Source organism: Chroicocephalus ridibundus, chromosome 12, assembly GCF_963924245.1.
Source record: "Chroicocephalus ridibundus chromosome 12, bChrRid1.1, whole genome shotgun sequence".
NCBI lineage: Eukaryota > Metazoa > Chordata > Aves > Charadriiformes > Laridae > Chroicocephalus > Chroicocephalus ridibundus.
Genome location: NC_086295.1, coordinates 5616943 through 5644925, shown reverse-complemented (window position 1 = coordinate 5644925; position 27983 = coordinate 5616943). Strand labels below are relative to the sequence as shown.

The window sequence follows — 27983 nt, the reverse complement described above, 5'->3', positions numbered from 1 at the left end:
ATTTTCACCTTTTTATTTGATTTTAGCCTCCTCCATAACTTCCATTTGTTCCTCAACTAATTGTAGCTCCTGCGTATTTGCTATTTTTACGCCACTTGTAGGCCATTACGTGCTTTTCAGCAGCCACGGCATTGCTGCAAGCACCACTCTAGCTCACGTACTTGCAGGGGGCCTTCAAGCCTGAGCCATCTGTTAGGGATTTTAAATCCTCAGGCACTACATGAGAGCTATGCGTTGTTATCGCACAAATGCTGACAAGCTCAGGACCACAAACCCGACCTGGGAACGGATCCATGGCTCCCAAGGATGGCTCCCTGCCTTGGTGGCTGGGCCGGTGTTGTGCTGCTCTGACCGGGCTGCTGCGGGTGCCCTTTTCCTCTTCCTCCAGGTGCCGGCATGGCCAAGCTCCGCACCCTGAGCATCCTCCTGAGCCTCCTGGTCCCTGCTCACGCCACCAGGTCACCCGACTGCGGAGGCATCCTCACCCCGTCAGGACTGAGCTACTGTAAGTCCGGACCCCGTATGTCCCACGCCGCCAGCAGGGAGGGGAGGCAGCAGCGGCTTTTGGTCCGGTGGTGAAATACCAAACTGGCACCAGAAACTTGTGCCAATCAATCAGCTCACTTTCACCATCCCCTTTCTATAGGTTGTAACAGGGGGACGTGTGTCACCTGGGTGGATTTCAGTCTCTCCATCTCTGTGCCTCAGACCGCAAGCTCCTGAGGGTCTCATAAAATATCTGCCCTGTTTCACAGTTGCTGAAGTTTCAAAGCCACACGCAGAGACAATCCTCAGGCAGGACCTAATGGCCTCGACAGTCCCAGACCTGATTCACGTCTCCCCAAAGCCCAGCAGGTGAGTCCGTGGCTCTGCCTTGCCCAGGCTTTGCTACCGTACCACTGGTTCACACTGGTATTTAGCTGGAGCGCTTTGAATATCGTCACAAAAGGCATTTTTCCAGCAAGGGCAAAAATCCTAGAGACTGACACGGCTGGTTGCCAAAGCGGTGTAAAAACAAGCTCCTGGCTCCTCCTTTGGGGTCTAAGGGTGGCAGCCCCAGTGCCACCCTCGGGGCACTGATTTATCCGTGCAGATCTCATGGATTCTGGGGGGTTTGCCCACTGTAAGGACAGCCAGGGGCTGCACATCGGTCTGTGCTCCTCTCCTGACACCTTCATTTCTGCTCCAGCAGGAACCAAGTTACCTCAGTCACAGTTGCCGAGCTGACTCTGACGCTCATCCCTGACGCCGGGCTGCGGCTGAGCATCGATGTGGACCTCGGCATCACACCCGCCCCGTGAGTCCTGGGGCTGGAAGCACCCCAAGCTCCCAGCTGGAGTGACAGGGCCGCATCCAGGACCCGCTGTCTGCCTGCGGGAGCCGGGGGGGGCCGAAGCGGACGGGACTGGGAGCAGCCCCCGCGCTCCGGCATCCACATCTCCTTCCCTGGCACAGCTCGACCACCAAGGTGATGAGGTTGTCCATCCTGTCGGACCTCCACGTGGAAATGAACCCCGAAGGGAACCTGGAGATGGTGACCTCTGCCTGCAAAACCAGCATGGAGGAGATGCAGAGCACCGAGGAGATGGAAAGGTCGACCCTGCGGTTTTCCTTGTTATGGGATCTGGGTAACAGGGGAAAAGAGGGAACGGAGGCACAAGCGTTTCTAGGCAGGAAGGTGATATGACTAAGATGTGCTTACTACAAGCTTGCAAAGATTAACACAAAACCTTTATCTTCATAGGAAGAACTTTCTTCTGCTTGCAGGGTTGGTTTCCCCCATTTTAAGAGAATTTCATGCACTCATAAGGGAGCAGACCTTTTAAAGTAGTGTAGAGCAGGAACATTTTTTAATGCAAGGCCATCGGCAATTCTTCAGTGCTTTCAGATTCTGAATTGTAATCATAGCTTAATAGATGATATCAAGTAATGGTAATACTGTCTCTGGATGCCTTTTGGGTCAGATAAAAGATGCTCACCTACCCTCGGCTGAGCTGGTTGTTGCCTAACTTCTTCCATTCTGTTGTTTTCATCCAGCAAGTCCTCTAGTTCCGATGTGGAGAAGGACATTAACGTCGATAAGGTAAGATAAAGTTTGTGAAGGCGTGAGACAGGAGAAGACAAAGTGGTACGGTTCTGTAAGAATTAGAGCACTTTAAGTCAACCTGGTGCTTTGCCAGGTCTCCCCCCGCAGCCCCACACACGGGTCACCGAACGCTGCCATCCCCTGTCTCCTGGCTGCCGCGTGGCCAGCCAATGGGGACGCCCGATGCCAGCAGACCCCCATGTTCATCTACCACCTCTCCTGTTGCTCTTTATTCCACAGATTTGCCTAGAAGTCTCCAAATTGCTGCTTTTGCCAAATGAACAGCTGATGTCTCTGACAGGTGAGCATTTGGTTTTCAGTGTCATTGTGGACTAAGGGCTTCAGGGCTCATTTTGGAACAAGTCACGAGATGGGACAGGATCCCACCCTGCAGCAGAAACTCATCTGCAGTGGCTTCACCGCCTGGTTACTAATGGTGTGTTAGACCACCCCAGGGTCCCCAGGGACCCGCTCCCTCCACCCGGCTCTCCTTCCCTGTCCCTTTACTTGAGAAACCCAGGCGCTTCCCAGCCCCCACCTGCCGCCACCGCTCCCCTCCTCTTTCTGAGCATCCCTCTGCTCGGTTTGCAGCTCAGTTCCCCGTCACGCCAAGCTGCCAGGTCCAGTACCTGCCCCTGGCTGCACCCATGTTCTCCGAGCAGGGAATCACCATATCCTTGCAAGTAAGTCCTCGCTTTCCAGCACTCTCAGCCCAGCTCCAGGCTTTGGGAGAGCCACTTCCTCCCAGCGCTACGTGCTCCGAGCACACCTCAAACTCCTTTTCTCCTTGCCTGTGTGCCTGCAGACGACTTTCCAGGTGGTGGGGATGGCAATCCCCCTACCAGTCAGCCCCGTGCCATTCAGCATGCCCGAGCCGGCAACTTCCAGCCCTTCCCACCTCACCCTGGCTTTCTCTGAGCACTTCTACACCAGCCTCTTCTTCGCCCTGGAAATGGCTGGAGCCTTCAACATGACCATCCCGGTGAGTAGAGCAAGCGAGGGGTAGAAAATATGCATTTGTAGGAGCAGCCCTGCCCCACGAATGGCTTGGAGGAGCCATGTGCCCTGCGTAGTGTGGGACTGTGTCTCTGAGCACCTGTGGGAGTCACAGCCCCTCACCCCTGGGCCCCCCAAAACATCTCTGGTCTAACACACCATTAGTAACCAGAATGCTGCTCCTGCATGTATCCACGCACAGCACAGTAGTCACCGCAGGGTCTGCATGGTCATGCTGGACACGAGCCCCAGGGCAGCAGCCCCAGGCAGCAGAGTCACAAGCTGTGCTTTGTCTTTCAGAGCCCACTGACCACCGCCACCATGGCCCAGAAGATTACTCAGGTTCGTTGCCATTGCTGTCACTCCGAGAGGCACGGCCCCAGCTCTGGCAGTGCCCCTCGGCCGCCTGCCCACCACCATGGGGGCGCAGGGGATGGCTGCCTTGCCCAGAAATAACCCCCCCCTCCCTCGGCAGATGGGCTCCCTCTTCCAGGAGGACCTACCGGTGACGCTGCAAGCCGTGTTCAGGAGCACGCCTCGGGTGGTGCTGGAGGAAGGCAAGGCAGCCCTGAAGCTCTTCCTCACCGCCCACGTCGGGGCGGGATCGCCGGCTTTCCAGAACTTCCTGAGCGTGAATGTGGTGAGTTGCCCTGCCAGCGTGCCCAGCGTGCCCTGCCAGCGTGCCCGAGCGACACACGGGCAATGCCCTTTGCTCCAAGACCCGGCCCAATTGCAGCCATTGCCTGGGTCCGGTTTAGCCTTTACCTGCCGCAGCCCTCCCAGTCCCGAGCAGTGCTTGTCTCTGTTGCGTAGCGCAGGGCATGAGGACGTCGCAGGTGGCGGCACACGGAGGGGTTCATCGCATCCCACTATTCAAAGGTGAAGCGGGACCGTTCGCTCACTCTGACCCTGGCCTCTCTTTTCCCCTTGCAGGACATGACCGCAGGACTCCTCCTTAGCGTCACCGACACGAGGATGATGATCTCTGCAGCAGGGATAGAGTAATGAACCCAGCCACGCTTCGAGCCCTCCAAGGGGACGTGTCCCAGTCATAGCAGGGAAAGGAGGGGCAAAGCCATCCGGGGAATTTCTTAGCTTTTGTAGTTTGGGCACCGCAGAGGTAGCTCTGTCCCAAGGGAAATGGTGACGCTCCAGTAACATGGTTAGAGAGAGAGAAGTAGAAATTGCACCCTTCCACCCGCCGCGTTCAGCACAGGCGTCGGTGGGCGACTGACACACACCAACACCGTCTGCCTCTGCCTGTTCCTGCCACACCGCCGGCACCGCTGCCGGGGAACGCACACGCTCGACCGCTCCATCTGCAAACACAGCCTGCGGCTGGGGGGCTCCGGTGTGCCCGGCCCCGGTGGCACCCGCGGCTTCCCATCACTCCAGACCCTGGCCCCGCAGCACCCCACACCCCAGCGCAGCCTGCCAGCTTCAGCGGGGCACCACGAAGGCTGTTCAGTCCTAATCCTGGGGGCCAAAACGTCCTCAAGCCCTTGCTGCTGTACCTGGGGGGAAAGTCAGGCTCCAGCCGCCTGCTCAGACGTGCCCAGGCGCTAAATTCGCTGCCCCTGGCCTCAGCCATGGTGTTTGGGGGAACATGAAACTCATGGCTTATTACAGCGTATTACAAGCAGCTCCTGTGCCGCTTTGTTTTCCAGGGAGGTTGAGCTCAGCCTGGCTGCCTCCGACGTGGGTCCCGTGCCGGTAGGTGCCCCCAGCCACGCATCCCCCAAGTGGCCGAGCGCAGCCGCGTCCCCTCCTCGCACCACGCTGCTGTGACAGCCCCTGCCTCAGCACCGTCCTCTAACAGCCCCGTCACCCTCAGCTGCACCAGCCAGCTTAGATCGCCCTAAACCACCCCGGGCAGCGGTTATCAGCAGGGAAATACTTCCTTTGGGCACTCGCTGCCCCCTGCAGAAGGGAGAGGCGGGTCTGGGGGGGATTAGCAGAGGTACAATGAGCATCAGGACCCCCCTTCTTGCTGGTCCCTGCCCCTCTCCTCCTGCTTTAGAGTCACGCCGTGATCGAGCTGACCGCGGCTTTCCCTTTGGCAGGCTGCCTTGCTGGAGGAGTTATTTTTGCCCACAATCCGTGTGGAGGTACCAGCTCAGATGAACGGTGAGGAGCTGGGAGTTTTGCAGCGGTTCTGCCGCGCTGGATGCCCGAGGAGGACGAAGGCAGCACCCAGCTGGCAACTTTCCCTCTTTTTTTTTTTTTTCTTTCCTAGTGGTCCTGAGCGAAGGCATATTCCTGCCCCACATCTCCAGCTTTACCTACACTGACGTCAACGTCGTGATTCACAAGGTAAGAAATACGATATTTAAATTGCCCCCTGCTGTGTTTGATTTAAAGGGAACCCGGGAGCAACGCTTACCTCCTGGCTCCAGAATAAATCAGAGCCTGCTCCTCTCGCCCCGTGAAACCACAGACCAAGTTTCATCGCTTTAAATAGGCATCGTTCCCCTCTAGCCCCACTGACACGAGCAATAGCTGTGTTGGAGGGGCCGTTGGCCTGCGGAGAGCCCCGAGCAGGCTGACGTGAGCCGCACGGGGACCTTGCTCATCCCTCCCTCCTCCCCTTCCTTAGGACTACGTCTTGGTCCCCTGCAACCTCAAGCTTCAGGTGAGGCCCGGAGAGCAGACCGCCATGAGCTGAAGGCTGGTGCCCGGAGTAAACCAGTGGCAAAATTGTTCTGTTGACTCTTAAATCACGCTCCGTGTTTTGTCGCTGCTTGAAATGTTGAAAATATTCTTCTTCCTTGCCTTACTAAACCAACACTTTCTCGGATTTAGGATAACAATGGCATTGCACTAGCACCTTTCTCTTCCAGTCCTGCTCTTGGTATTTTTGTTGCACAAAGAGGATGGATTGTGACCAAGTTCCGTACTTTAATTAAACTTTTCTCTTTCATCCTGCATTTTCTGGTGTGACTATTGACTTCCCCCCCGCCCTCAACAATTTCTACCTAAAGACAGATGAATTCTGTCTTGCTGAGAACTAGCACCAGTACAGATGTCCAGACTTTACATTTAATTAAAGGAGCACAAAAATTCCACTAATTTATGAGGATGAAGGGCAGCCCTACGCCTCTCAGCTGCAGAACAACACGGCCCCTACCAACGAGAGATCTTTCATCTGCTTTTCCTCTATTTCTCCTGTTACTATGGGAACGTTACAGCTGGTGGTTCTCCGTGGGTCAGAAAGGACGGGGGGGGGAGGGGAGGGGGACACAACCCAACCCAGTCTGCACAATAGTTTCTAATTTTAGACTTGCGGGCAGTTATAGTTTCAAAACTATACTGCCGACAAAGCTCATCCCAGAGCGAATGCTGAAGGAAACGCGACCGCGCGGGTACGGACGGTGCTACGTGCTGGCCGGGCGCGCGCCCGCCGCGTTTGTCAATATTGGAACGCTCTTTCCTACGGACCCAACACGCCTCCACGCTCGGGAGGTTGTTCAGTAAACTAAAGGTGAGGGCAGGGGGAGGGGAAAAACCCCACAACAGACGTGAGGGTCCAAAACGGAAGGGTGGGTTGGTACCGGAGCTCCTAAAGGCACCCGGAGTTGCTCCATGGCTGGGTGCTGTTGGCACCTGCCCGCGGACAGGGCGGGCGCATCGCTGCGCCCATGCCCAGGAGGAGCAGCCACCCTCACCGCTGCCCGCTCTGCTCTCACGGAAGCTCTGCAACCACGTTAATTAACGCATACATCTGCTTTCACTCGCAACAGCCACACACATCATTTCTAGCCCCTGGAGCTGCCGAATAGCGCTTCAAAACCTCATATTTCAGAGGCTCAGAAATAGGAAAGCAAACAAAACAAGCCCGGCTGATTTATTATAAGGAGTAAAAAACCCTGAAGGTTTGTATACCCAGCTTGGGGACCTGACTAATGATTTTAATGCCCAAAGTTGGCAATAGTGGGAACTGCTCCTAATAAAAGTTTCCTGGTAGAGCTGCAACCATTATTCTTTGACTAATATATCTTAAACCAGTTTCCCAAAAGGAATAAGCTAAAGTAGTAAAAAGAGGAATTTATTCAGCAGTGGGTGTTCTGGCTTTAGGCTTTGCTGCGTGGCTCTGCGTCTCCAGCAAAGGGTTGGGGTCACGGGAGCTGCACCCCCCGACTGCCAGCCCCACACGTCCTACCTGGGACCGGCCGCGGGCTCGGGGGCAGAACCGGCTTCTGTGGGAGAACTGGGGTCCTTCTGCCGCTCCCTCCTGTCACCCGATTTACTGAGGCCCCCCCCAACACACTCGCACCCGCAGGAGACAGCCAGTGCCACCCCCAGCAGCCACTTTGGATTCACCTGGAAAAAGAAATGTTGGAACAAGGTGTTTGTATTAGTTTTTTTGGCATAAACAGAATCCATCATTTTCCTGGGCAGTATCCCAGGGCCCCGCAGGACGCACAGCTTCCCTTGCTGGAGCGGGATGTGACAGCCAGATGGTTCAAACACCGGAGAAACAGAGACTGAGACCCTTTGCCAGCCCCCCGGGAGCAGCAGAGGGATGAAGCTTTACCAGGACATTCCTGGAGCATTCCTCAGGCTGGAGGATCCCAAAGTCCCGCGCACATCCGGGACAGAGCAGCCAGCCCTTCACTCCCTGCTCCCGCTGCTCAACCATAAAAAGATTTTCCAGCCTGTCGGGGTGCCGGCACACTGGAAAATGACTGTTTAGTGGTTTTTCCACTGTGGACAGGATAGTCCCAGTTCTTATGAATCCTGACTTTCAGTTTCCTGCTCTGGATTTACTCCCAAACCCACCAGCAGCTCAGAACACTAGATTTATGAGTTGCAGAAGTAACGAGTTACACCAAGGAGATGCTGCCCTTGCCTTCTGAAAAAGTCCCTCTGCTCCTTCCCGCTCAGCTCATGTGATAAACGACATGACAGAGACCGGGAGGAAAAGCCGTTTCCAGACGTGGGAGATTTTTTGCCACTTTTCTGCGATCCCGGGCTGGTGTAATCCCTGTCCCGGCTCTGCAAGACAGCGAGCTCTCCAGTTGCGCTCTTCCCACTGTCTTTTCCTTCTCGGGCCAAACAGACCCCTGGGAGAGCGGCACATCCCAGATCACTCTCTGGTGTGCCAGCAAAAATTAATTCCACCCCCCAGCAAACCAGGATGCACGCAGGAGTGCTGGCCAAAAGAGTGTGCAAAAAAAAGCCTGCTAAACTTTACTCACCGTACAAAAGGTGTTTGCTCAGGAAACAGAACAAAACCTTGTGCAAACAAAGCCCGTTATGCCAACCTGCGGGCAAAAAGGGTGGATGGAGAAGCCAAGCCCCATCAAGCTGGTAACCCTGGGACGGCACAAAGCAGCTGCCAGCGCAGGTCCGCAGGGGCTGCTCATCCTGCCCACCGGGCAACGGGGCCCCCCAAACCCCGCTCTCACAGCGCCGTGGGCATACCGGCATCTCCAGTGCTACCGTGTACTTCAACCTACCCAAAACCCCCCTGCAGTGACACAAGCCATGCCAGCCCACGCGATGACGGTGCACAACACCATTTGGCCCAGCATGGGAGAAGCTACGGGCAGTTTGCATGAACCGGGACAGCCGAGGGGTCCAGCATGTCCTCTGCTGTGTTTGGCGATTCCTCTGCAACATCTCCCTGTGATGCTGGGAACCAATGCAATAACCAAGGTCTTCAGCCCGGCAGATATTGAACTATTCTTGCCTTTAGGCGGAAATGCGGAACAGGATATTGCCCCCGTCCTTTATCTGATCAGTGCCAGACTTCTTCCGCGCATCACCCATGCTTTAACAGTGACATACTGCCAATTGCTTTGGGGACACTAGCAATAAATAACACACCAGTAATAACATCTAGTGCTGGGAAAAACAGGTGCTTGAGAGGCCATTTAAGACCTCAGATTTATCTGTTGGGTTTTTTTTTTTAACCAGGAATCACTTGTTTTTCTGAAATCAAAAATGCCTGAATTCTTCTCCCTGGGTGTCGTGGTTTAACCCCAGCTGGCAGCCAGAACCACGCAGCCGCTCGCTCCCCCTCCGGTCGTGAGGAGGGAGAGAATCAGAAGAGTAAAAGTGAGGAAAAACTCATGGGTTGAGATAGAGACAGTTGAATAGGTAGAGCAAGAGCCACGCACAAGCAAAGCAAACCAAAGGATTCGTTCCCTGCTTCCCACCGTCAGGCAGAGTTCAGCCATCCCCGGGACAGCAGGGCTCCATAGGATGTAACGGTTACTTGGGAAGACAAACGCCATCACTCTGAACGTGTCCCCCCCGCCCCGCTTCCTTCTTCTTCCCCCAGCTTTATACACTGAGCACGACGCTATATGGCACGGAATATCCCCTTGGTGGGTTGGGATCGGTCGTCCCAGCTGTGCCCCCTCCCACCTTCTCGTGTCCCCCAGCCTGCTCGCTGGCAGGGCAATAGGGAGGGGCAGAAAAGCCTTGAGTGCTCAGCAACAACCAAAACCATCAGTGCACTATCAACAGCATTTTTCACCCCAAATCCAACACACAGCACTACCCCAGCTGCTAGCAAGGGAGTTAACTCCATCCCAGCTGAAACCATGACACTGGGACGTACCGAGACCAACTGACGCTAGTATCAGCCAGACACAGACTACTGCAGGCAGATGGGTGTGCTCGATGTTACCAGACTTCTCAATTCTCCAGTAATGAGGTTTTCTCTTCAGATTCTATTAGGAAATGCTTTGTGACCTTTGGAAATTCAATTTCAGTCTGATTTCTGCTTGTGGGCTAGCATTTGGTCAGTGGGCTACCCTAGCCAGGAGTAGCCACTGAATATCTAAGCGGATTTTTTTCCTCAGGAAGTTTGAGTGGAAGAAGTTTTCGAACCAAAACCCAAAGTATCAGTTGTCACAAAGGAACCAGATCCCACAGCAGGAGGCAGGACAGATCCTCTCCTTGAGAAGCACCAGAAACCAGAGCCCTGCTCCAAGCACTAAAGGAATGTTTATTAAAAGAGTTAAGTGACAAACGTATCCTGAGGTCCTGCTCAGCACTCCATACCCTTCTGAACGTGGATGGTGACATTTACTTAGAAAGCCACACACGACAAGTTCACTTTTCCATTATATCAAGAACAATTTTCTCTTAGAAGAAATTTAGCAATTCCAGTGCAGCATCACATGCAACTGCCGTAACCGTGACCCCAAAATCACGCTAATTTCTCTAAATAAATATGTGTACACAGAGCTGCCTATCAGTTTTTGGCTTATGCAAGTACCTTAGTACTCACAGGAGCCAATTAACTTGAAAGTGTCTTAAACGTTATCAAGAATCTTGAATCAAGTTTAGAAAAGAAAAGTAGATAATTCTGGTCTCGGTGCTCCATCTTCGCTGGTCTTTCTTGCGCTTTCTCTGCCCAGAGAGACCTCTCCATGCCTTGCGCTCCCCAGCTCACACAAGAATCACCAGCAGGCCCTGAAGAAGTGCAAGGAACAACACATCCATGTTATTTCCTAACTTGAAGGGATGCCCGTTCACAACAGCTTGTCAGCAACACACAGAGGACAGAAAACCTTCTTGGAAAAAAACCTCACGTTACGTTTGTAATAAGGGGGGCACGGTACACTTTGGGAAGCGTCAGAGAATATCCCTGCTCCTCTGGGACATCTCCAGGATGCACAGGGCTGGAATTTGGTGCGATTCAAGACACAACACTTTGAATGGTGATACTCAAAAGGGCTTTCCGGACCCTCTGGACCCACATCAGAGCTGCTCTCACGGAGTTCTGCGGAAAGGAAAGGCAGCCTGGCCGGGGGAACCAGGAACATCGCTCACTGCGTGCCTGGTTTGATGATACTCGTGGGCATGAAGTACTTGGGCAGCATTTTCTGACCTGAAGGAGGTCAGACTGAGCAACCCTTTCTGGCCTTTCAAGGCTTAAAGATTTTAAGATTTTACAGCTCTTGCACACTAAACCGTCACTGGCAGGGTCCTGTTACAGGAGGCAGCTGCTAGAAACAGCCCCAGTGACCCGCCTTGGCAGGAGGAAATAGCCTTTCTGGACACTTACCGCGAATATCTGAACATCCACCTTTATTAAGGGAATGCCCAGCACGTTTGGCAGAGGGATCCCGATGCCCAGAGCACCTGCAGGGGACGGACAGTGGATGGTGTAAGAGCAAGGTTAGGACTTTTTAACTACAGCCTCAAAATGGGGACCGCAGACCTTTAATGGCTCCAACTCTCCTGCTGCAGCTTTCAACCACGCGCACGTATCCCTCACCCCTCCTCAATCAAAGCACTCCCAATGTTACAGCTCTCCGCGTCACCTTACCATTGACAAGGGGCAGAAAGGTTTCCGCCAGCAGACTGCTGCAGTGTGGCTTCAAGTCGGAGACCTGAAGCAGAGAGGGAACAAGCGCGTGAGCGGCGCTGCCAGGCTCCCGAGAGCAGCAAGCACAGCCCAGCGCCGCGGCTGGAAGGCAGCCAGTGCCGGGGACTGGAAATCACTTCCCACTGACACGGGAAAAGAACAAATAGACCCTCTTTTCTTCAAAGCAAATCTACTTTTCTTCCTCGATTTGTCTTTGGTGCTTCCTTTGGGAAACGTTCTACCAGGCAAAACTCCTGCCAGAGCTCCGCGCAAGCTTTGCCAAAGCAGGGGTGAATAAACCAGCAGACTCCGGGCTTTACATTTGCAGTATTAGAAAAGGCAGAAGAAAGAAAAAAAAAAAAAAAAAAAAAAAAACAAGGCAGCAAAAGAAGAATTGCTACGACCTACGAAGTAGAGCAGCTAACAACTAAGACCCATCAGCGGGTGTAATCCATCACAGCCAGGACACGGTAACAGCCTCACACAGCAACCGCATGTCTCCCTCCCTCCCCAGAGCCACAGGGCACAGCGCTCGGCCACTCCATGCACCTCGTAAAGCCCAGACTGGTAGGAGAGACTTACGCTACTGATGCCAACATCGGAAGACTCCAAGGAGAGGGAAATGCTGCAGGGAAAGGAAAGCGAACAGGACGTCAGGCGCCAAGAGCTCACAGACCCCTGTCGTGAGACCCCTGCCGCCTCCTAGAGCAGCGCTAATTAGCCCACGGGCAAAGCATCCCTGTGAGGCATCGTCGGGAGGTCCGTAACGGCATCGCTTTATTGTAACACAAAAAGCAGGCACTGCCACGCTTGCAAGAGAAACGAGAAAATAGGAAAATAGAAGCTTAAGCTAATTGTTGGCTTTTAAATGAAGCGGCACTGCAACAGGGCACGCGCTAGCTCCTGGCTTCCCCTTCCCTCTCCCGTGCCCAGGTAGTTATTCACCTTAGGAAAGGAGTCGGCTCCCGTTCAGCTGAGAGCAGAGCTTCTAGAAAAAGCATCCAGGCTGGATTTAAAGATCATGAGCTCTGGAGAATTTGCTACAGCTCCTAATCTATCATTGCGATCACACAACTATCTCCATAGCTAAAACGTATGCTTTATTTCCACTTTGAATTTCTCTTTTCTACTTCTATTGAATCTTGCTATATCTTTGTCTATTGAATTAAAAGCCCTTTGATGCATTTCTATTCTCCATATCGCCGCATACAAGCTATGCCAATGTTGCTTCTAAATCTAGCTCTTTGACAAGCTAAATGGCTTGAAATCCTCAAACCTCACACTATGAGAAATGCTTTCCAATCTTTAATCATACCTCGACTGGCATTAATGACAGTACTTCCCTTTACTCCTTTATCACTCATGTCCAATATCAGACATTTCAAACTACTGCCCAGGATCAAAGTCAAGCTGACAGCCTTACAATTATTCAGGTTAACTCATTTCTCCTTGTTGTAAAACTGACAGAGACTTTTCCTCCGGTCTCCTAAAACTTTCCAGCTGCTGTGATGTTTCCTGAAAGTCAGCGATACCTGTCCACCTCGTGCCACCAGCCAGGCATGAAATTCTCAGACGCGGGAAATGCAGTGTCTATTTTACAGGCACTGGGAAACACGTCAGTTAGCGGCTCCAGAGGTAACGTTGCAATGCAGAGAATGTCACCAGCCTGTAAGAGGGCAGCACTGCCCGGCTTTGTCACAGCCGTGTTTGTGCAGCGCTCCCGTCCCTTCTGCTGGAGTCCAGGCAGCTCCAGCAGCGCTGCCTCACTGGGGGACACGCTGTCACAGCGCTTGGAGCCTCCCTGATGAATTGCAGCCCTTCTCATAGAATCATTGAATCGTTTTGGTTGGAAGAGATCTTCTAAGATCATCAAGTCCAACCATTAACCCAACACTGCCAAGTTACCACTAAACCATGTCCCTCAGCGCAACATCTGCCCGTCTTTTAAACACCTCCAGGGATGGCGACCCCACCACTTCCCTGGGCAGCCTGTTACAATGCTTGACAACCCTTTTGGTGGGGAAACTTTTCCTAATACTCAATCTAAACCTCCCCTGGTGCAACCTGGGGCCATTTCTTCTTGTCCTATCGCCTGTTCCTTGTGAGAAGAGACCAACACCCCCCTCGCTACACCCTCCTTTCAGGCGGTTGTAGAGAGCAAGAAGGTCTCCCCTCAGCCTCCTTTCCTCCAGGCTGAACACCCCCAGCTCCCGCAGCAGCTCCTCATAAGGCTTGTGCCCGAGACCCTTCACCAGCTTCACTGCCCTTCCTGCTGTCCTGCTCTCTTCTGGCCACTGCTTCCCAGAAAACTGAACCTGTACCCTGAGCTCCAGGAAAGCCGGAGTTTCCCAGCACGGCCAGACAGCCAGGGCTGTGTGAGGGGAGCGAGCAGGCTGGGGCATTGCAGCAGGCTTTGCTTTGAGCCCCGCAACGCAGCCGCTGTGGGGACAGCCTACCTGCCCAGGGACAACCCCAGCACCAGCCTGCTTCCACCGATAGACACCTGGGCGTTTAGACCGAGGTCCTGCAAGCAGACAGGGAGAGGATCAGCCCACGGAGACGTCCCCATCCCACATGCCAGTCACTCGACCGGCCTCACACTTCACCAGTTTGAGGTCTTTACATCCACACTTACGGCCTTCAGCAGGAGGAGGTTGAGGATGGGTCCATCTAAATGCTGAACGAACACCTGAATCATGACCGAAAGCTCGACAGTGGCTTTGTTTTCTTCCAAGAGGATAAGCGGGTTCCCAGACAACGTTAGCTTAACGCTCAGAGGACTGGTCCCACGGCAGGCGGAGCACTGTGGGAACGGGGGACACATGGAGGTGGCTACCCGCACCCCACACACTGGCTAGGCAGGGGGCTAGCAGTCCTCTGGTGGACTCTCCCAGCCCCATGACTCTGTAGGCCGCCCTCAAGGTCACGCAGACCTTGGACAAGCCAAATTTACAGAGCAAATATGCCCGGCAGCATGGGTTGGCACTCCTTGCTGCGGGCAATAAGGGGCTGAGGAAGCAAAGGTGGACACTAAGGGGGCTGTGGCCATAGGGGGGTGCCCATGGTGCCCAGGAAACAGGGGATGCCAGACATTTATCAGTTCTTTCTGTCAATGGCTGTGAGCTGCAAGAGACGGTGTTCCCCTGCTTAGGGAGAGGGAGATGGTTGGCTACAGCCGATGGCAGACAGGAGAGCGGCCATCGCGCAGAGGCTGGGCACAAAACTCCGGTCCCTTCACCTGCTCCCATCAGCCAGTCGGGCAGCAGGGCAGCCTCGAGCTATGCTGGCACGGCTCGGCCGTGGTGCGTGCTCAGCATGGTCAAGAGGAGGGGAGCAGAAGACAGACACCTTTGGCAGCAGCATGCAAGCACATCCAGATGCATCACTTGGATGGCCTCAGACCTGGCGAGGTTCACACAAATCCTCACGCCAGCAAAAGTTACTCACCCCAGCAGGAACGAGGGTTGCGATGGCTTCTTGCAGACGGCTGGCACCGGAGAACTGTTGGAACAAAAGCACAAGCTCTCCAGCCAATTTCAGCAACACCTGTCCTGCCGGGGTCACCCCTCTCCCACTTGTGTCCCTGTTCCCAGGCAGCTTATTCCCCCTGCTGGGGCCAGTCCCCAAGCCCTCATTCACTCTCTGTCCCCAGGGAAGCCCCGGGCAGCTCAGTCACACGCAGACCTATGTTACAGCAGCACCCCAAGCCCTCCGCCATCTCCATTGCTCCCCTCAGCGATTCCCGGTCAGTTGTTAAGGTGAGGGCAACCAGCCGCGGAAGGAGATGTAACCCAGAGGCGTTCAACATTTTCCAGTGTGTAGACCCCTAACATTTCCCAGTGGAAACACAGATTGGAAGTACAGAAGCTGCACACGCCTACACAATTGCGTTGCGTAAATGAAGTTGCTTTTCCCAGTGACATTTCGCAGACTCCTTGAAATGCATTGCAGACCTCCAGGAGTCCACGGCATAACCAGTACACAACTGGTTTCAACAGGTATCTCTGGGGGTGCCCATACAGAAACAAGGACGGCCGGTCGTTGCACGTGCTACTATGGCTTTCTGAAAAGAGCAGTAAGGAGGCAGCGCAGGGGCTTGAGCATCTGCAAGTGAGCACAGGCGCACGCAGACCCCAGACCGGCTGTGGGCTGAGTGTACGCATGCGGTGAACGCCATGGCACAGTCTGCTCCCCGGGCTGACAGGTGTCCCTTGTCACCTCCCCTGGCACGGAATAGAGGTGCTGCTACACTCACGACTTCTGGCGTGCAGGTGAAGGTCTGTGGAGGTATCTGGATCAGGAGGGACAGGACCGCATTGAGAAAGCTCTGGCGCAGTCCCAAGACCAGAAGCTTGTCCAGCAGCGGAGGCAAAGCAGAGGCAGACGAGTCATGGGGGATGATGCTGCCTCCCACCTGCTTCACGGCACCCTGCGAAGAGAGGCGACGCGGAGGTTAAACCGACCCTTCAAAGGCGCGAGACGTGCCCAGATCCTCCAGACTGAGCGCGCGGGGTCTGTGCCAGCTGAAACAGCCCTCCTCTCGCCAGCAGCTTCGGACTCGGAGCAATTCCCTCTATATTTAATAGACAAAAGGAGCTGATAAAGGCCAGAGTGCATAACTGAGGCTTTCTTAGCTAATAACGCACTCTCCAAATCACAACTCGCTGCTTCAGTTCATCCTTGAGATTTCACTCCGAGAGGAAAGGAGCGGTGAAGGTGCTGCCAGCCCGGCGGTCCCAGCGCTGCCTTCCCTCCCTCCAGCGCCCAGCCAGGCGTGAGCCGCTCTCCCACTCCACAACAAACTTGCACCGATACCATCTACTCGCTCTGACCCAGCTCTGAGCCCCGGGGGGTGGGGGGTGCAAAGGCTAATCCCGATGAAGTATCTGCACCAACGCAAGAGCAACAGCGCTGATCGTACAGACTGCGGTGTTAGTTATTAGCCCTCGCTCTTCTTTATTGCTTATGTTCCAGTTGCTTCTCACTAGCCACTTTCTTTTATTTAGGCTCTCTTCTTTGAGAGTACCGCTTGGTTTTTGCTGTTTTTGTCTTTTTTCTCCCCCCAGTGAGACAGAAGTAAAAAATACACCCATTTCCTTGGTTTAGCATTCACCCACCGCGGAGACTGAATAGCGAAGGCAAAATGCCGTAACACCCCTCTCTGCAGGCAGGGCGAGGATGAAAACCGCTCGTGTCCCAGCAGTTACAAAGAGCAGACAGGCAGTCTCAGGATGAGTTGGCAAACAGAGGAAAAGAGGGCTTGAAGAAAAGTACCCACGCTCACTTAGTGGTGAGTTGAAGAAGGATCTAAACGTTTAGCTAGCGTTTCCAGAACAAGTCATTAGCCCAGCTCCTCCATGTGGTTGTGCTGGAAGAAGAAAACTGCTCCCATGGGATGAGGTGAACGGTCTGAAAAGCATCACGCCGCAGACACGCTCGCAGGGTCTCATTACCCAGCGTTAACTTACGTCTAAATCCAACCCAAGGAACAAGCCAGAGGTAAACGGGAGGCTGGCCAGCTGGTAGTGAATCGTCCCTGCCGTACCGACTGGGATCACCGCTTCACAGGGGAAAAAAAGATCGTTACAACATCAGGAAATAAGCAGCAACACAAACTCCTCCCCTGACCCTGCAGGTCCCCAGCCAGACCTCACACCCACGAACCACGGCCTGAGCATTCGCTTCACTTCTGTGGGATGCTCACTGCTGCTCAAAACATCCCCTAATTCAGCCTGGTGGGATCTGCCTTTAGAATATAGCCCAAAAAGAGCATCAACTATAATAAGCTAAATCCAAGGGTGATGTATAAGAGTGGCATAAGGAGGGCCAAGGCACGAGCAGTTCATTTCGACTGCTCGGGTGTGAATTCAAGGTTCATCGACAGCTCTGCACTTATGGATTAGACGTGGGAAAGGGCATTTCCCACTGCGGGACTGCAGGGAACACGGGGAAGCAGCCCCTGATGCTCCAAAGGAAACGTACCGTTGAGAGTGCCCATGAGCTGGATGTTCACAAGGTTGATGACAATATCAACTACCGGACACAGCTGCAACACAAAGCACAAATGCAACTGCTCGACCCCCCGCACCACCCCGCTGCAGGGAGCCACCACCCTGCAGCCTGACCAGACCCACTCCTTTTCATCTAAATCCCTAGGGAAAAAAGCCCGGCGTGGCATTAGGCAGCAGCTGGGATGCCGTGAAGGACCTGGGAGGAGTGGAGCATCCCTGGAGCCGTGGTACCGCACCAAAGGGGACTGCTTTGATCCGGGGAATATTTCAGGCATCGCCCTGCGGGCGGAAACATGCCGGCAGCAGCCAGGCTGGCCACGGGCATCCCTGCGGAGCGACGCGTGCCAGTGATGTGGGAAAGCAAGACAGAAAGACGGCGCAGCTTGCTGTGACCTGATAACATGCTGTTCCTCATATTTCAGCGTTTCAGCTGAGAAAGAAGGGCAGTATTCAGGCTTACCAAACCGGGCAGAGTTGCTTTCAGCTGGTTAAGCACTATCTCATTTACTGATAGGGACAGTAAACTGGAAAGGAGAAAAAAAAAAAAAAATTCCAGTCACTACAGACACAGCTCCAGGATAGGAGACCAAAGGATGTTCCAGCCTTCATTTTACACGCTACTACGTCAGTCGTCGCTTCATGACACTGCTGCAGCTACTGCTGGCAAGAGCAGGGGTTGTGCAGAAGGTAGGGAGGGCAAGGAGCTGCCCGCCCCACCGAGGGGAGAATTGGGCTAATTTCTGAGAAGTGAAGGTTTCAGCACGCGGGGTGTGCCGACATCACGGCAAGAAAGGAGTGAGCCTCTCGCGGTGTAACCTGCGTGTGGTTGTCTCCCGCCGGTATTTAAATCAGTGCTGTAGTTAAGGGAAGGTGGAGCTGTTATGAAATATCTCCATGTTAGTTACGGGAAACAAACTATTTACACGTGGAATAACTAGAGGAGAAATCTGCTGTGTAACCTTTCGACACTGCTGCTAAATAGAGCGCTCCGGGATGTGCGATGCCTGCAGGTGGTGCAGAGCCATTTCCTTTTGATAATCGATATATATCTGGACTATTGAGTTAGAACATGCAGCAGCACACTCGGCAAGCCACAGACAGCAGGAATTCATAATGCATCTCGTTATTTATGCCCAAGTTCTGCCTATAGACACATCTGAGGAACTGCTGTGAAGCCAATCACATACATCCACATTCCCCCTTACCCCACAGGGAGCTCATTTCCTGCACGCCATCACTTTAATCCATCTGAAACTTAAAATATGACCCCCAGAGTGGATGAGTCATGTTTCTCTGTTCACTTACACAGTCTCTTTCAAACTAACTGCTGCACTGATTGAAATATAATGCATAATGCAAAAATTAATTAGGAGAAATTCAATGAACCTGAAAAGTGAGTAATTCAAAAGCAATAAAAGAAAATATTTCCCATGATCAATTTACTCTTGCATTCATCAATACATGAAGTCAGCAAATCCTTTCTGCCAAGTATTTATATTTAATAAGACTGAGCAAGAGATGAGACATTTGCATGGAATTACACACATTCACAGCGGTCAGACCAAAAAGTCCATATGCCCAGCATCGTTCTGCGACGGCAGCCAAAGGCAGAGTATAAAACCAGGCCAAGCAATGGTGCTGTTCTCCTGGAACACTCCCTGCCCTGTTATTCCTACCCTTCAATTCACGAGCTAAGTCTAAAGAAAGCGCACCGGAAGGGGTACCAAACCTCAGACTTCAAATCTTAAAATTTCCCTGAGCAAAACAGGGCAAATTAACCCTCCTCTTCCAACAACCAAATTTTTTGCCAGTTCCACTGATGCAACTGACTTTGGCAATGGGAAAGAAAATACTTCCCTGAGGCCTGGCTCTGTATCAGCTGAGCGCCGTCTGTGTCCCGCCAGACTGCCTAGATCATTGGATAAAGAGGAGAGGATTGCACGCAACGGAACACAGAAATCCCCAGGCACTTACCCAGAAAGGATCTTGATCTTTATGGCACCAAGAATGCAGAGGCAGTCTTCAATGACAACCTGGACTGTGCCCGATTCAAAATTCGTGCATTTAACGTTTGCAGTAATGTTCACGTCCACTAAGATATCAATTAGATCTGAAAGGAGGCCAACCAAGCTGAAAAAAGTAAACGGGTTGAACAGATTTAATCTCTCAGCCTCTAACCAGAGAAATCAGCAAAGCCAGCAGCAACAAAGTGCACCTCCACCTCCTGCCATTCATTACAAACGCCACAAGCCATCTTTTGGTGCCTGTTCTGCTCTGTGACTTTATTATAGGTAAGAAACACCTAGAAAACCATGAAAGGTGCAAAACGTCCACAGAGCAGGAAGCCCAGGGATCGGGTTTTCCCTTAATGGTGACCACGAACACCACACTCACCAGTTGCCGCTGAGCTCCAGCTTTGCGGCGATGGTCAGCTGGACCCCGATTCCCGGCAGCAGCACCACCGACAGCTTGGGGAGCTGAATCTTGACAAGGTGCAGTCTGCAAACAACAGCAAAAGCTGGCACGAATTAAAGGCATCTTCTAACAGCTGAGCAGCTATATGCACTGGGGAACCTACAGCACCCACATCACCACGGCCACCTCCAGCTGAAGGCACGAGTGCTATGAGCAAGAGATACCAGCTCCAGGATGAGACAGGGTCTGCAGCTGAAACCCAAAAGAAGGCAACCTAGAATCAGACTGGGGTGGATGTTGACTGCTTCCACCTTTATAGAGCAGTCAACTTTTTCTCTCCCTGGCACCTTCCTCTCTCTCTCAGCGCTGTCAAGCACCTCAGATACCAACAGCGGCATCAGCACCATCGTTCTGCATCTGCATGCGTAACCTGCAGTGCACTTCCTCATCCACCTTGCTACCACACAGAAAACTTTTTATCGGGTCAGAATTTCAGTACCAAAATAAAACGAGGATAACTACTTGAGCCAATCGTGCCAGCTGCAGCTCAGCTTTTGTTGCTTCGGAATTGATGGTGAAGGTGCGCTCACAGAGAAGCCCTCGCTTCCCCACTTACCCAGTGATGCTGGTGGGAGAGTTCAGCAGACCCCCATCACCCACGATGTTTGGGAGCACGAGACCCTGCAGGTGCTGCTGGAGAAGCCCGTTCTGAATTATGGCATCCGAGAGAACTGGAAAACATCCCTGTGTGAGGGCCCAGCACTTGCAGCAATGACCTCTCTCCACTCAGTCAGACCTGTCCTGGCAAAAGCACCACACAAAGCCCCACCACTCCCCAGGACTCCTTATAAAGCTGCCTCCATGCAATCAAATCACATATTTTAAAAAAGGCACTAAATCAAAGCTGCCATGAGTGAATTAACCAGGAGGGGTAGCAGTGGAGAGCATCCCAAACCTCCAATTTAAAGATTACAGCGCGGTTGTCCACTACCAGAAATGACAGCGACTGCCCTCAGCTTCAGCTCACAACTTGCTTCCCATTTGTAAAGGAGTTTTGTTTGTTTGTTTGTTTGTTTGTTTTTAATAGAAGCAACTTGAAATAAGACTCTTATTTTTGCTGGAGCATTGCAAATATTAACACAGCTGCTAAACTTCACAGCAGTTGTTGGCCAAGTATCAGCTGCTCCAATATGGGAATGAGAAACGAAGACAAAAAGAGGAAATAATCCAGATCTAGCCCTGAAACTCTGTATGGCTCTTTGGTGCTGAAACGCGTCCCACTTCTGGAGCAGAGAGATTTCCCTGACCCATGAACCCAGCAATGGCTGTCAGAAGCTCTGAGCCAAGTCTGCAGCCCTGAGGAACTATAAAATAAAGATGAAGACACTCAGGAGCTTTTACTCCACGTCACGGTCCCACATAGCTTTCAAAACAAACATAACTCATGTTTTCTGGTTACCGTTCTGCATTGCCCCTGGGCTGACGGCGCAGGACAGACCGGACAAGACTTCTTGAGAGGGCGAGAGGAGGCTACAGAAAAAGATGATTCCAAACAGCTTCAACATCGTCATGTCCAGAAGATTCCCCTGCTGGCAAGGGAGACATCAGAGTGAAAAGTGGGGGGGGAAAGCCTCCAGGAAGAGATCCCGGTGTCTTTCTGAGTAAAGAGGTCAAGCGAGAAATCCCTCCTCTGCTCTTTATCGAGCTCAAGTCAGACTCTGCCTGAGCCTGGGGCAGCAGGACCTTGTTCACATCCACACACGGGGACGGACTTCAAGTGTGGGTCAATAAAAGCTCTTTCCTGGTCCTTTATGACTGGCCCAAATATTCTACATGTTCACACAAAAGAAAGCCAAACTGCTTTTCTGCTGAACCGATATTTAAGCTGCTGTTATTTCTGTATCCCTTAGATGAAAAATGACACCCGTTTTGGTAAGGATCTTTGCCAAGGGAAGCATCTGAGGGTGATTCTTGTTCTTTCTAACTTTCAAAAGCAATAAACTAAAGCTCAAGTGATAAGAATAAGCTAGGTATAAATTTATAATTTAATAATTATTAACATAAATTTAATTCTGAAATGACAGATATAGGCAGATGGTTAGGAGCTTGGTGCACAGCAACACCTCACACCGAAGAAGCCAAGCACTAGGCGCACTACGCGCGTCCTTCCAGAGCTCTAACGTGATGGCACCGCTACCACGCACGCCCCCCCGCCGCCATGCGGTCTTCACCAGCCGAGGCTTTGATGCACAGACGATGGTATTACCTGCATCAGCTGCAGCCAGCTGGGAAGGGCTCTCGGGTCCGCTCAGGCTCTTCGGGAAGACGTTGAGACTCTACGTCGTCCTCCCTTTTTTTCCCCCCTGCAACTGAGATGGAAGAAGTTGCCCTTATATAAAAACTGCAGCCAACCAGACACACCTTTTCCTCACAACCTCCACGTCTCACGAGGAGGCATCCCTCTCCATTCTTGCTCTTTGCAAGTAACACCCCGCTGCCACCTCTCTTGATTTATACGAGGTAACGTCACTGCTGACTTGACCGGTTGCCGTTTCCCTTCATGGCCTGGATCACTCAGGCGCCGCTTTTTCCCCTCCTAGTCTGTCTTTAAAAGGATGGCCCGTGATGGTGGCCCCAGCGAGGATCCCCATCCTTTGAGGAAACCAACTTTTTTGGGGAATCATGAGAACTACTGAAGCATCTAAACCTGACAGGAGGCTGATGGGGCTGCCTGTACGGGAAGGCAGCGCACGGAGCACATGGGCACGGATTCAGGGAGGCTTATAGTAGGAAATTACCTACTTTCCCAATTCCTCAGGAGTTATGGGACTTATAAGGCTCATTCCTGTTTCAAATGCAGCGCTGGAAAAAGATTTTCTTGACAAAAAGCAACACGGAGAGGTTGCAGAAACCTGATAAATATTGGCTTTGTTAAGACCAAGCTTCAAAATTGATTTCAGTTGCATCTGCAAAGAGTGTCATGAATTGACTGTAAAAAACGAAGAAGTTGTTTTGAAATGTATAAAGCCAATGATAAATATTATTTTGAATGAGCAACGCTTATGCTAGCTGAATGAGCCGAGGGCAGCAGGAACGCGTATTTCAAAGGAAAAATCTCATCCCACAGGGATGAAAATCTCAGCCCTCAGCGGATGCTTTGGCTGGGCTTCGCAGAAGTTTCCATTGTGCAGGGCCCTGGAAAGATCTTATCTGGGGACTTTGTTCGGGTCTGGTCACCCATGTTCAACAGGGATGGACTCAGGCGGAAACCAGGCAGCAAAGGGCTGCCGAGATGATTGAAAAACCGGGGAGGGGCTGGCGTGCTCGGCCTCGCGGAACAAAGATGGAGCAGAGATACAATCGCTCTCTGCAAACACACAGGAGAGAGGTAAATACTGGGGAGGGAGAGGAGAGCAGAGCTGCTCCAGCTCAGGGACAACGTTGGCACAGGAACAGTTGAAGTTCGGAGAAAGCTGCCACCACCACAGCGAGTTTTGGGCTAGCTTTCCCATGGGAATACAGAAGGCAGCAAAAATAGTCTTCAGATGCTCTTCGATACCGCAGAAAGGTGTTTTCTTGCAGTAAGAGCGAAGTGCTCTCACCGAGCAGGGAGGTCCTTCAGCACGTGCTTCCGAGGGCTCAGACTCAACGAAGCAACCCCATCACGGAAACACTGTACGAGCTCTTGTTTTAATTGACACACACTCAATCTGACTTGGATGTGGTGTGCCGATGACAGGCTAGTCGCAAAAACTGGGAATGAATTTAGCCCCTCCGAGAAGGCTGGAGCAGCAGAGCGAAGTCAAAAGTCATCTCCACCAGAAGGCGCAGCCCAGCTGCCCACTGAGATGGTGACTGCTCGGCAAGGAAAAGACAGGGAGCACCACCAGAAGGTCGCCTCCGGCATCTCCCAGAGGCCCTTTGGGGGTGGGATGCAACGTGCAGAGCCACGCAAGCGTGGTCCTTCCCACAGCTGACCCCCAGGTCCCTCCTCCAGCACACCACAGTGCCCACATCCCACCAGCAGCTCTAGTCCTGCTTTTCCCATTTTCTCCCCAGGTGTCTCAGGGCGATTTACACTTACTGGTTTTATTGCTGACTCTGCTGCTTGCCCTCATGTGCTTTTACTGCCTGGGACGGGACAACCTCTCCACGTTTCTCCTTTTTTAGTCCCTCGCAAAGAGCCTCACCCAAGCGCACGAGGCCAAGCGGTCATCATAAACGTCCACCGTGAAGCGTTCGGGAGGCTCTGCTCCGGCCTTGTACACACACACACCCACCAGGAACATCGCTGCTGGCAAAAGGCAGCTACTGAGCATGTACAAAAGTAGATTTGCCAATGGCTTCAGACGTGCCACCGTGTGTGCAGTGAACAGCCGAGTCGTTGCATATGCACAACACGACGGCGCGCTCAAATCAGATCATCTCGCAGTTAAATGGCAAGAGGCAGATATCTGTGTTCGTACCTGACACACGCATATTGTACCAACAGCAGCGAGCAGGAGCTGTAAGGAAAGCAGCACATTTTATACGCCGCTGTAGATATTTCTTCTTGCTGTGCGAGTTTTTCTTGTTCAGTCATATCCTTTGCCTCCCTCTCACGCACCTATATTTCATTCTCTCCTTGCAGCAGTGATTTAGATATCACTTACCGGGAGGTTGAATTCAGTTCTGCAGCGACAAGGGAATATATATTAAAATGAAGCATTGCAAGAAATGCTAGAAGAGATTATCACAACACAAATGCCGGAAAGTGGAAGGGTTTACGGAAAGACGAACAGCCGCAGAGAAAGACGCTGCGGAGCAGCCTCTGGCATTCTGAACTGCCCCGAGCTCGCGGCTCGGAGAGAGGGCAGGTTCAACAGCAACAAGAACTTTAGAAAAGTAATATTAAAGTAAATAAATACTACGTTTTTTATGAAATATTATTAAATTCACTGATATTTTTTTCCTCTAACGTTTAGAGCCACAGAAGCTTAGGGAAAACTTGGGAGAACTGCATTACGTCTCAAACTAAAATGCCGAGCAACAACACAGAAAAAAAAAAAATTCCAACTTTTTCCACCGTGGTTTGAAGAACTCCACCACGCTTTTATGACAAATGGTTGGTTTGATACATTCCAGGGGTTTGCAGGCTACAGGAACACAAGATTCCTTCACTGTTATGTGGCGAATAATGAGAAAGAAGAGTAACCTCAGCTTGTAAAACTTCTTTAGTGGGCAAATAGTAACTCCTTATTAAGAACACACATAAACTGAATCCTCTTTCTCGAGGTGAAAAATCTAAATCTGGTAGCGGGAATCGCACCCTGTGATGGAGCTGCCTTGTACAAATACGCAGCTGTTCTCTTGCAGGGACACTTCCTAGTGGTAAGGGACTGCTTCCAAATGGCTGCTGTGAACATTAATGAAATTGCCCGGTTCAAATGTCAATGGAAAGTAACTTCACTGATGTCAACAAGAAGCCGCCAGCTCAAGAGAAAGGAGAACACACTCAGGCAGGAAAATGACACAGCAAACCTCAAACTAAATTAGAACAAAAACTGGGAAAGGACGGGGTGAAAAAAATGAAATCGGTTTTAACCGCTGACTGTACCTGGGCTGTGAACTTCCAGCCTGGTTTCTGAATAGCTGAATTTCAGCTTTATAAACTGTTTCCCCCACCTGTCACTTTGCTGGGGAACATGCCAATGATGGCGATACGGTTGGATTTGCGCTGCAGCAGGTTCTCCCCCTCAGACATAGCGCTGGTCAGTGGCAATTCAGTCCAGGGACTGGAAAAGAAATGCACGGCAAAGTGTCGTTTGGTGCTGTATTCACTCTGCCTCATTGCAAGCTGCCTTGCTCAGGGGAGATTTTTTTTTTCTGCTCCCATTTATGAAATTGCTCCGGGAAATGGAAGGAGGGAACCTCTCTCTGAGCTCCCCGGCCCAGTGTAACACGCTGAATCACGCGAACCAGAAACGCCGCGTTAGTGAAGCATCTGTCTCTGTAAAATCACCTGTGTTCTTGCTTGGTCTGGGATGAATAAATCCTCCCAGAGCCAGACTCAAAAGCTAATTTCTAGCAACAGGATTTGTCAAAACATGAACTAAGAACTCCTAGAAAGGAGCTGGAGGGTTTTAGTAAGAACTGAAGGAATCAAACCCCCCTCAAGTTTTGGGACTGGACTTTATCCCAGGGTTGTCGGAAACCCTCAATCCCCACAGCCAGATTTACAGTTGGTTTAGCAGCTTCCATTGTCAGCAGCCCACAAGGGCAGAGCAGCTTAATTAATACCAATCACTCTTTAAAACAACAGCAAGCCTTGCCAAATCGATCCCAGGCTCGCGCTGACCCAGGACTCCTGCTTAGCGCACGTACCAGGGAGCTGAGGCGTGTTGTGCGTGGGCAGACGTCAAGAGCATCCTTTCCAGCTTCACTTGTGTCTGATCGCTCACCCGAGCAGTTTCCTACATAGGGAACTCGAGAAACAGAAACATAATCTCAGGGAAGGGCCACGCAGGGAGCACAGGCAGGAAAAACAGGGAGAAGAACACAAGCTCCCGGGCAGCAGCTCTAAGGAGCTGCCTGTCAAAAGGAGTAAGAAAAGCAGCATTGATTTCTGGATGCATCTGCAATGCCGAGCATAAACAGCAAGGCAGAATAAAATCGCTACCATGAGATAACGACAAATCAATGTCTCCAGGAATTTTATAGACAGGAAACTTTCTGCTTCCGAGATGTGAAGTGAAGTAAAATGAGTGCAATGTTATCGGCCGCGGGAAAGGGACAAACTTCATTAGCCAGATGCAATGTGACGAGCTGCGGTGCAAAAACAGAGGGACTTTTGCAGACCTGTCTCCAGGCTTTACCAAGACATCGGAGCTCCACAACACAATGCTGAAAGCAGCACTGGCCAAAGGACTCGCAGGGGAGCCACGCCACGCCAGGCAGGAAAGCCTCGGAAATCCTGCAAATCCTTCCCCAGCTGCTTCGGGCAGGCGTTGGTTTCACTGAGTTTTGCAATATTTTGTCGGCGCCTGTCTGTCATCAGCCTGCAGAGACCGAGCTGAAGCCTAAGCGCTGCCCCGAGCATCTTTCTGGGTGGATATCTTGGCATCTTGATTTTTTCAGGTCTGGTACATTCCAGGTTTCCCCAGCACATCCTTTATCATCTGGCCCCACCAAGGCAAGCTTGGCCACTTGCCATGAGTCTCCTGATGCTCAAAGGCCCTGATGTACAGCAGAAAAGGCTGTAACCTTCCCGCGGGACTGCCAGGAGCCCCCAGCGAAAGGCCGTGGGGCACACACAGGCTTACTGCCCCACATTTAGGGTGCGTGGCCAGAAGAACCCCCACGGTATCACTGGCATCCCCACGCACGTGCCGCCTGGAGCACACCCCAGCACAGACACGGCAGCGTGGATTTCTGCCATGCAACGTGCACCTTAAAGTCAAATCTAGTCCTATATTTTAAGCAAATTAATCTCTTTCCTGCCTTCTTCCCATCACTTCCAATCACTTGCACTGCGAGCACCGTGAACGCCTCAGTTCCTCCTCACTCTTCATTCTTCCAATTTATTCTTTGCCTTCCTTCCAGCCTGGAAAATGGATTTCTGTCCATTTCATTGTCTCAGAAATTGTCAGCATTGTGGTGCCAACAGAGACTTTTTAAATAAAAAGACAGCTATTTCCATTTGACTGAGGGAGAGCAACACAGACTCAAAGCCATGCTTCTGTCTTCCCTCGGTTTGGGGGCAGCTTTGCTTTACAAAAAGAAAAGCAATACCGAGTGAAATTGTCCTTGATTGTCTCTATTAATCCTGGGGAAGAATTAGCAGCAGCCTTATATTACACACATACATCTTCTGTAAGTAAAGATTTTAGGCTTTCTGTCTTATTCGCAGCTTTTAATAGAGACTTGACATGGTCTCTTTGGACACATCATTAGCACAGGTGGCAGAATTAGTGCTGTGCTCTGTCCAGAAATTCCCTGGGGGATAAATTACAACCCCTACAAGTAGTCAGGGATTTGGAGTCAGCATTATGTAAATAAATGCCTATTTCTAGGGAGATACCAACTGCTCTAAGGAAGCTGCAGCTGAAACAAGAGAGTGAGTTGATGTTAAACAAACCTTGCTAATGAGTTAATTATCCTGAGGAGTAGG

At 51.9% G+C, this 27983-nt stretch overlaps 2 protein-coding genes across 2 annotated transcripts; one reads left to right on the top strand and one right to left on the bottom strand.

Moving 5' to 3' along the window:
* Positions 1-396: 396 nt before the first annotated feature.
* On the top strand, positions 397-5970 carry LOC134522368 (protein TENP-like). Its single transcript, XM_063349999.1, has 15 exons — positions 397-505; positions 756-855; positions 1193-1297; positions 1456-1593; positions 2038-2083; positions 2327-2387; positions 2678-2769; positions 2892-3068; positions 3383-3424; positions 3558-3722; positions 4016-4083; positions 4750-4795; positions 5146-5209; positions 5319-5395; positions 5679-5970. The coding sequence occupies exons 1-15, from the start codon at positions 397-399 to the stop codon at positions 5745-5747; spliced, it is 1359 nt and encodes a 452-aa protein (XP_063206069.1). The 3' UTR covers positions 5748-5970.
* Positions 5971-10002: 4032 nt separating this feature from the next.
* On the bottom strand, positions 10003-22185 carry LOC134522401 (BPI fold-containing family B member 4-like). The gene is made up of 16 exons (XM_063350055.1): positions 22101-22185; positions 21294-21423; positions 20451-20565; positions 19814-19918; positions 19394-19549; positions 17880-17943; positions 17391-17454; positions 16877-16968; positions 15664-15837; positions 14856-14909; positions 14044-14211; positions 13865-13932; positions 11991-12033; positions 11370-11433; positions 11106-11182; positions 10003-10510 (listed from the first exon to the last, which is right to left on the bottom strand). The coding sequence occupies exons 1-16, from the start codon at positions 22104-22106 to the stop codon at positions 10487-10489; spliced, it is 1404 nt and encodes a 467-aa protein (XP_063206125.1). The 5' UTR covers positions 22107-22185; the 3' UTR covers positions 10003-10486.
* Between the last annotated feature and the right edge of the window lie 5798 nt (positions 22186-27983).

Coding starts and splice junctions, on each gene's coding strand:
- LOC134522368 (XM_063349999.1), top strand. CDS start 397: ATGGCCAAGCTCCGCACCCTGAGCATCCTCCTGAGCCTCCTGGTCCCT. Junction 506..755: donor CCCGTCAGGACTGAGCTACT/GTAAGTCCGGAC, acceptor CCTGTTTCACAG/TTGCTGAAGTTTCAAAGCCA. Junction 2,084..2,326: donor AGGACATTAACGTCGATAAG/GTAAGATAAAGT, acceptor TTTATTCCACAG/ATTTGCCTAGAAGTCTCCAA.
- LOC134522401 (XM_063350055.1), bottom strand. Junction 17,944..19,393: donor AAGATCAAGATCCTTTCTGG/GTAAGTGCCTGG, acceptor TCTCCTTTCCAG/TTTACTGTCCCTATCAGTAA. Junction 12,034..13,864: donor CTGGGGTTGTCCCTGGGCAG/GTAGGCTGTCCC, acceptor CTTTCCCTGCAG/CATTTCCCTCTCCTTGGAGT.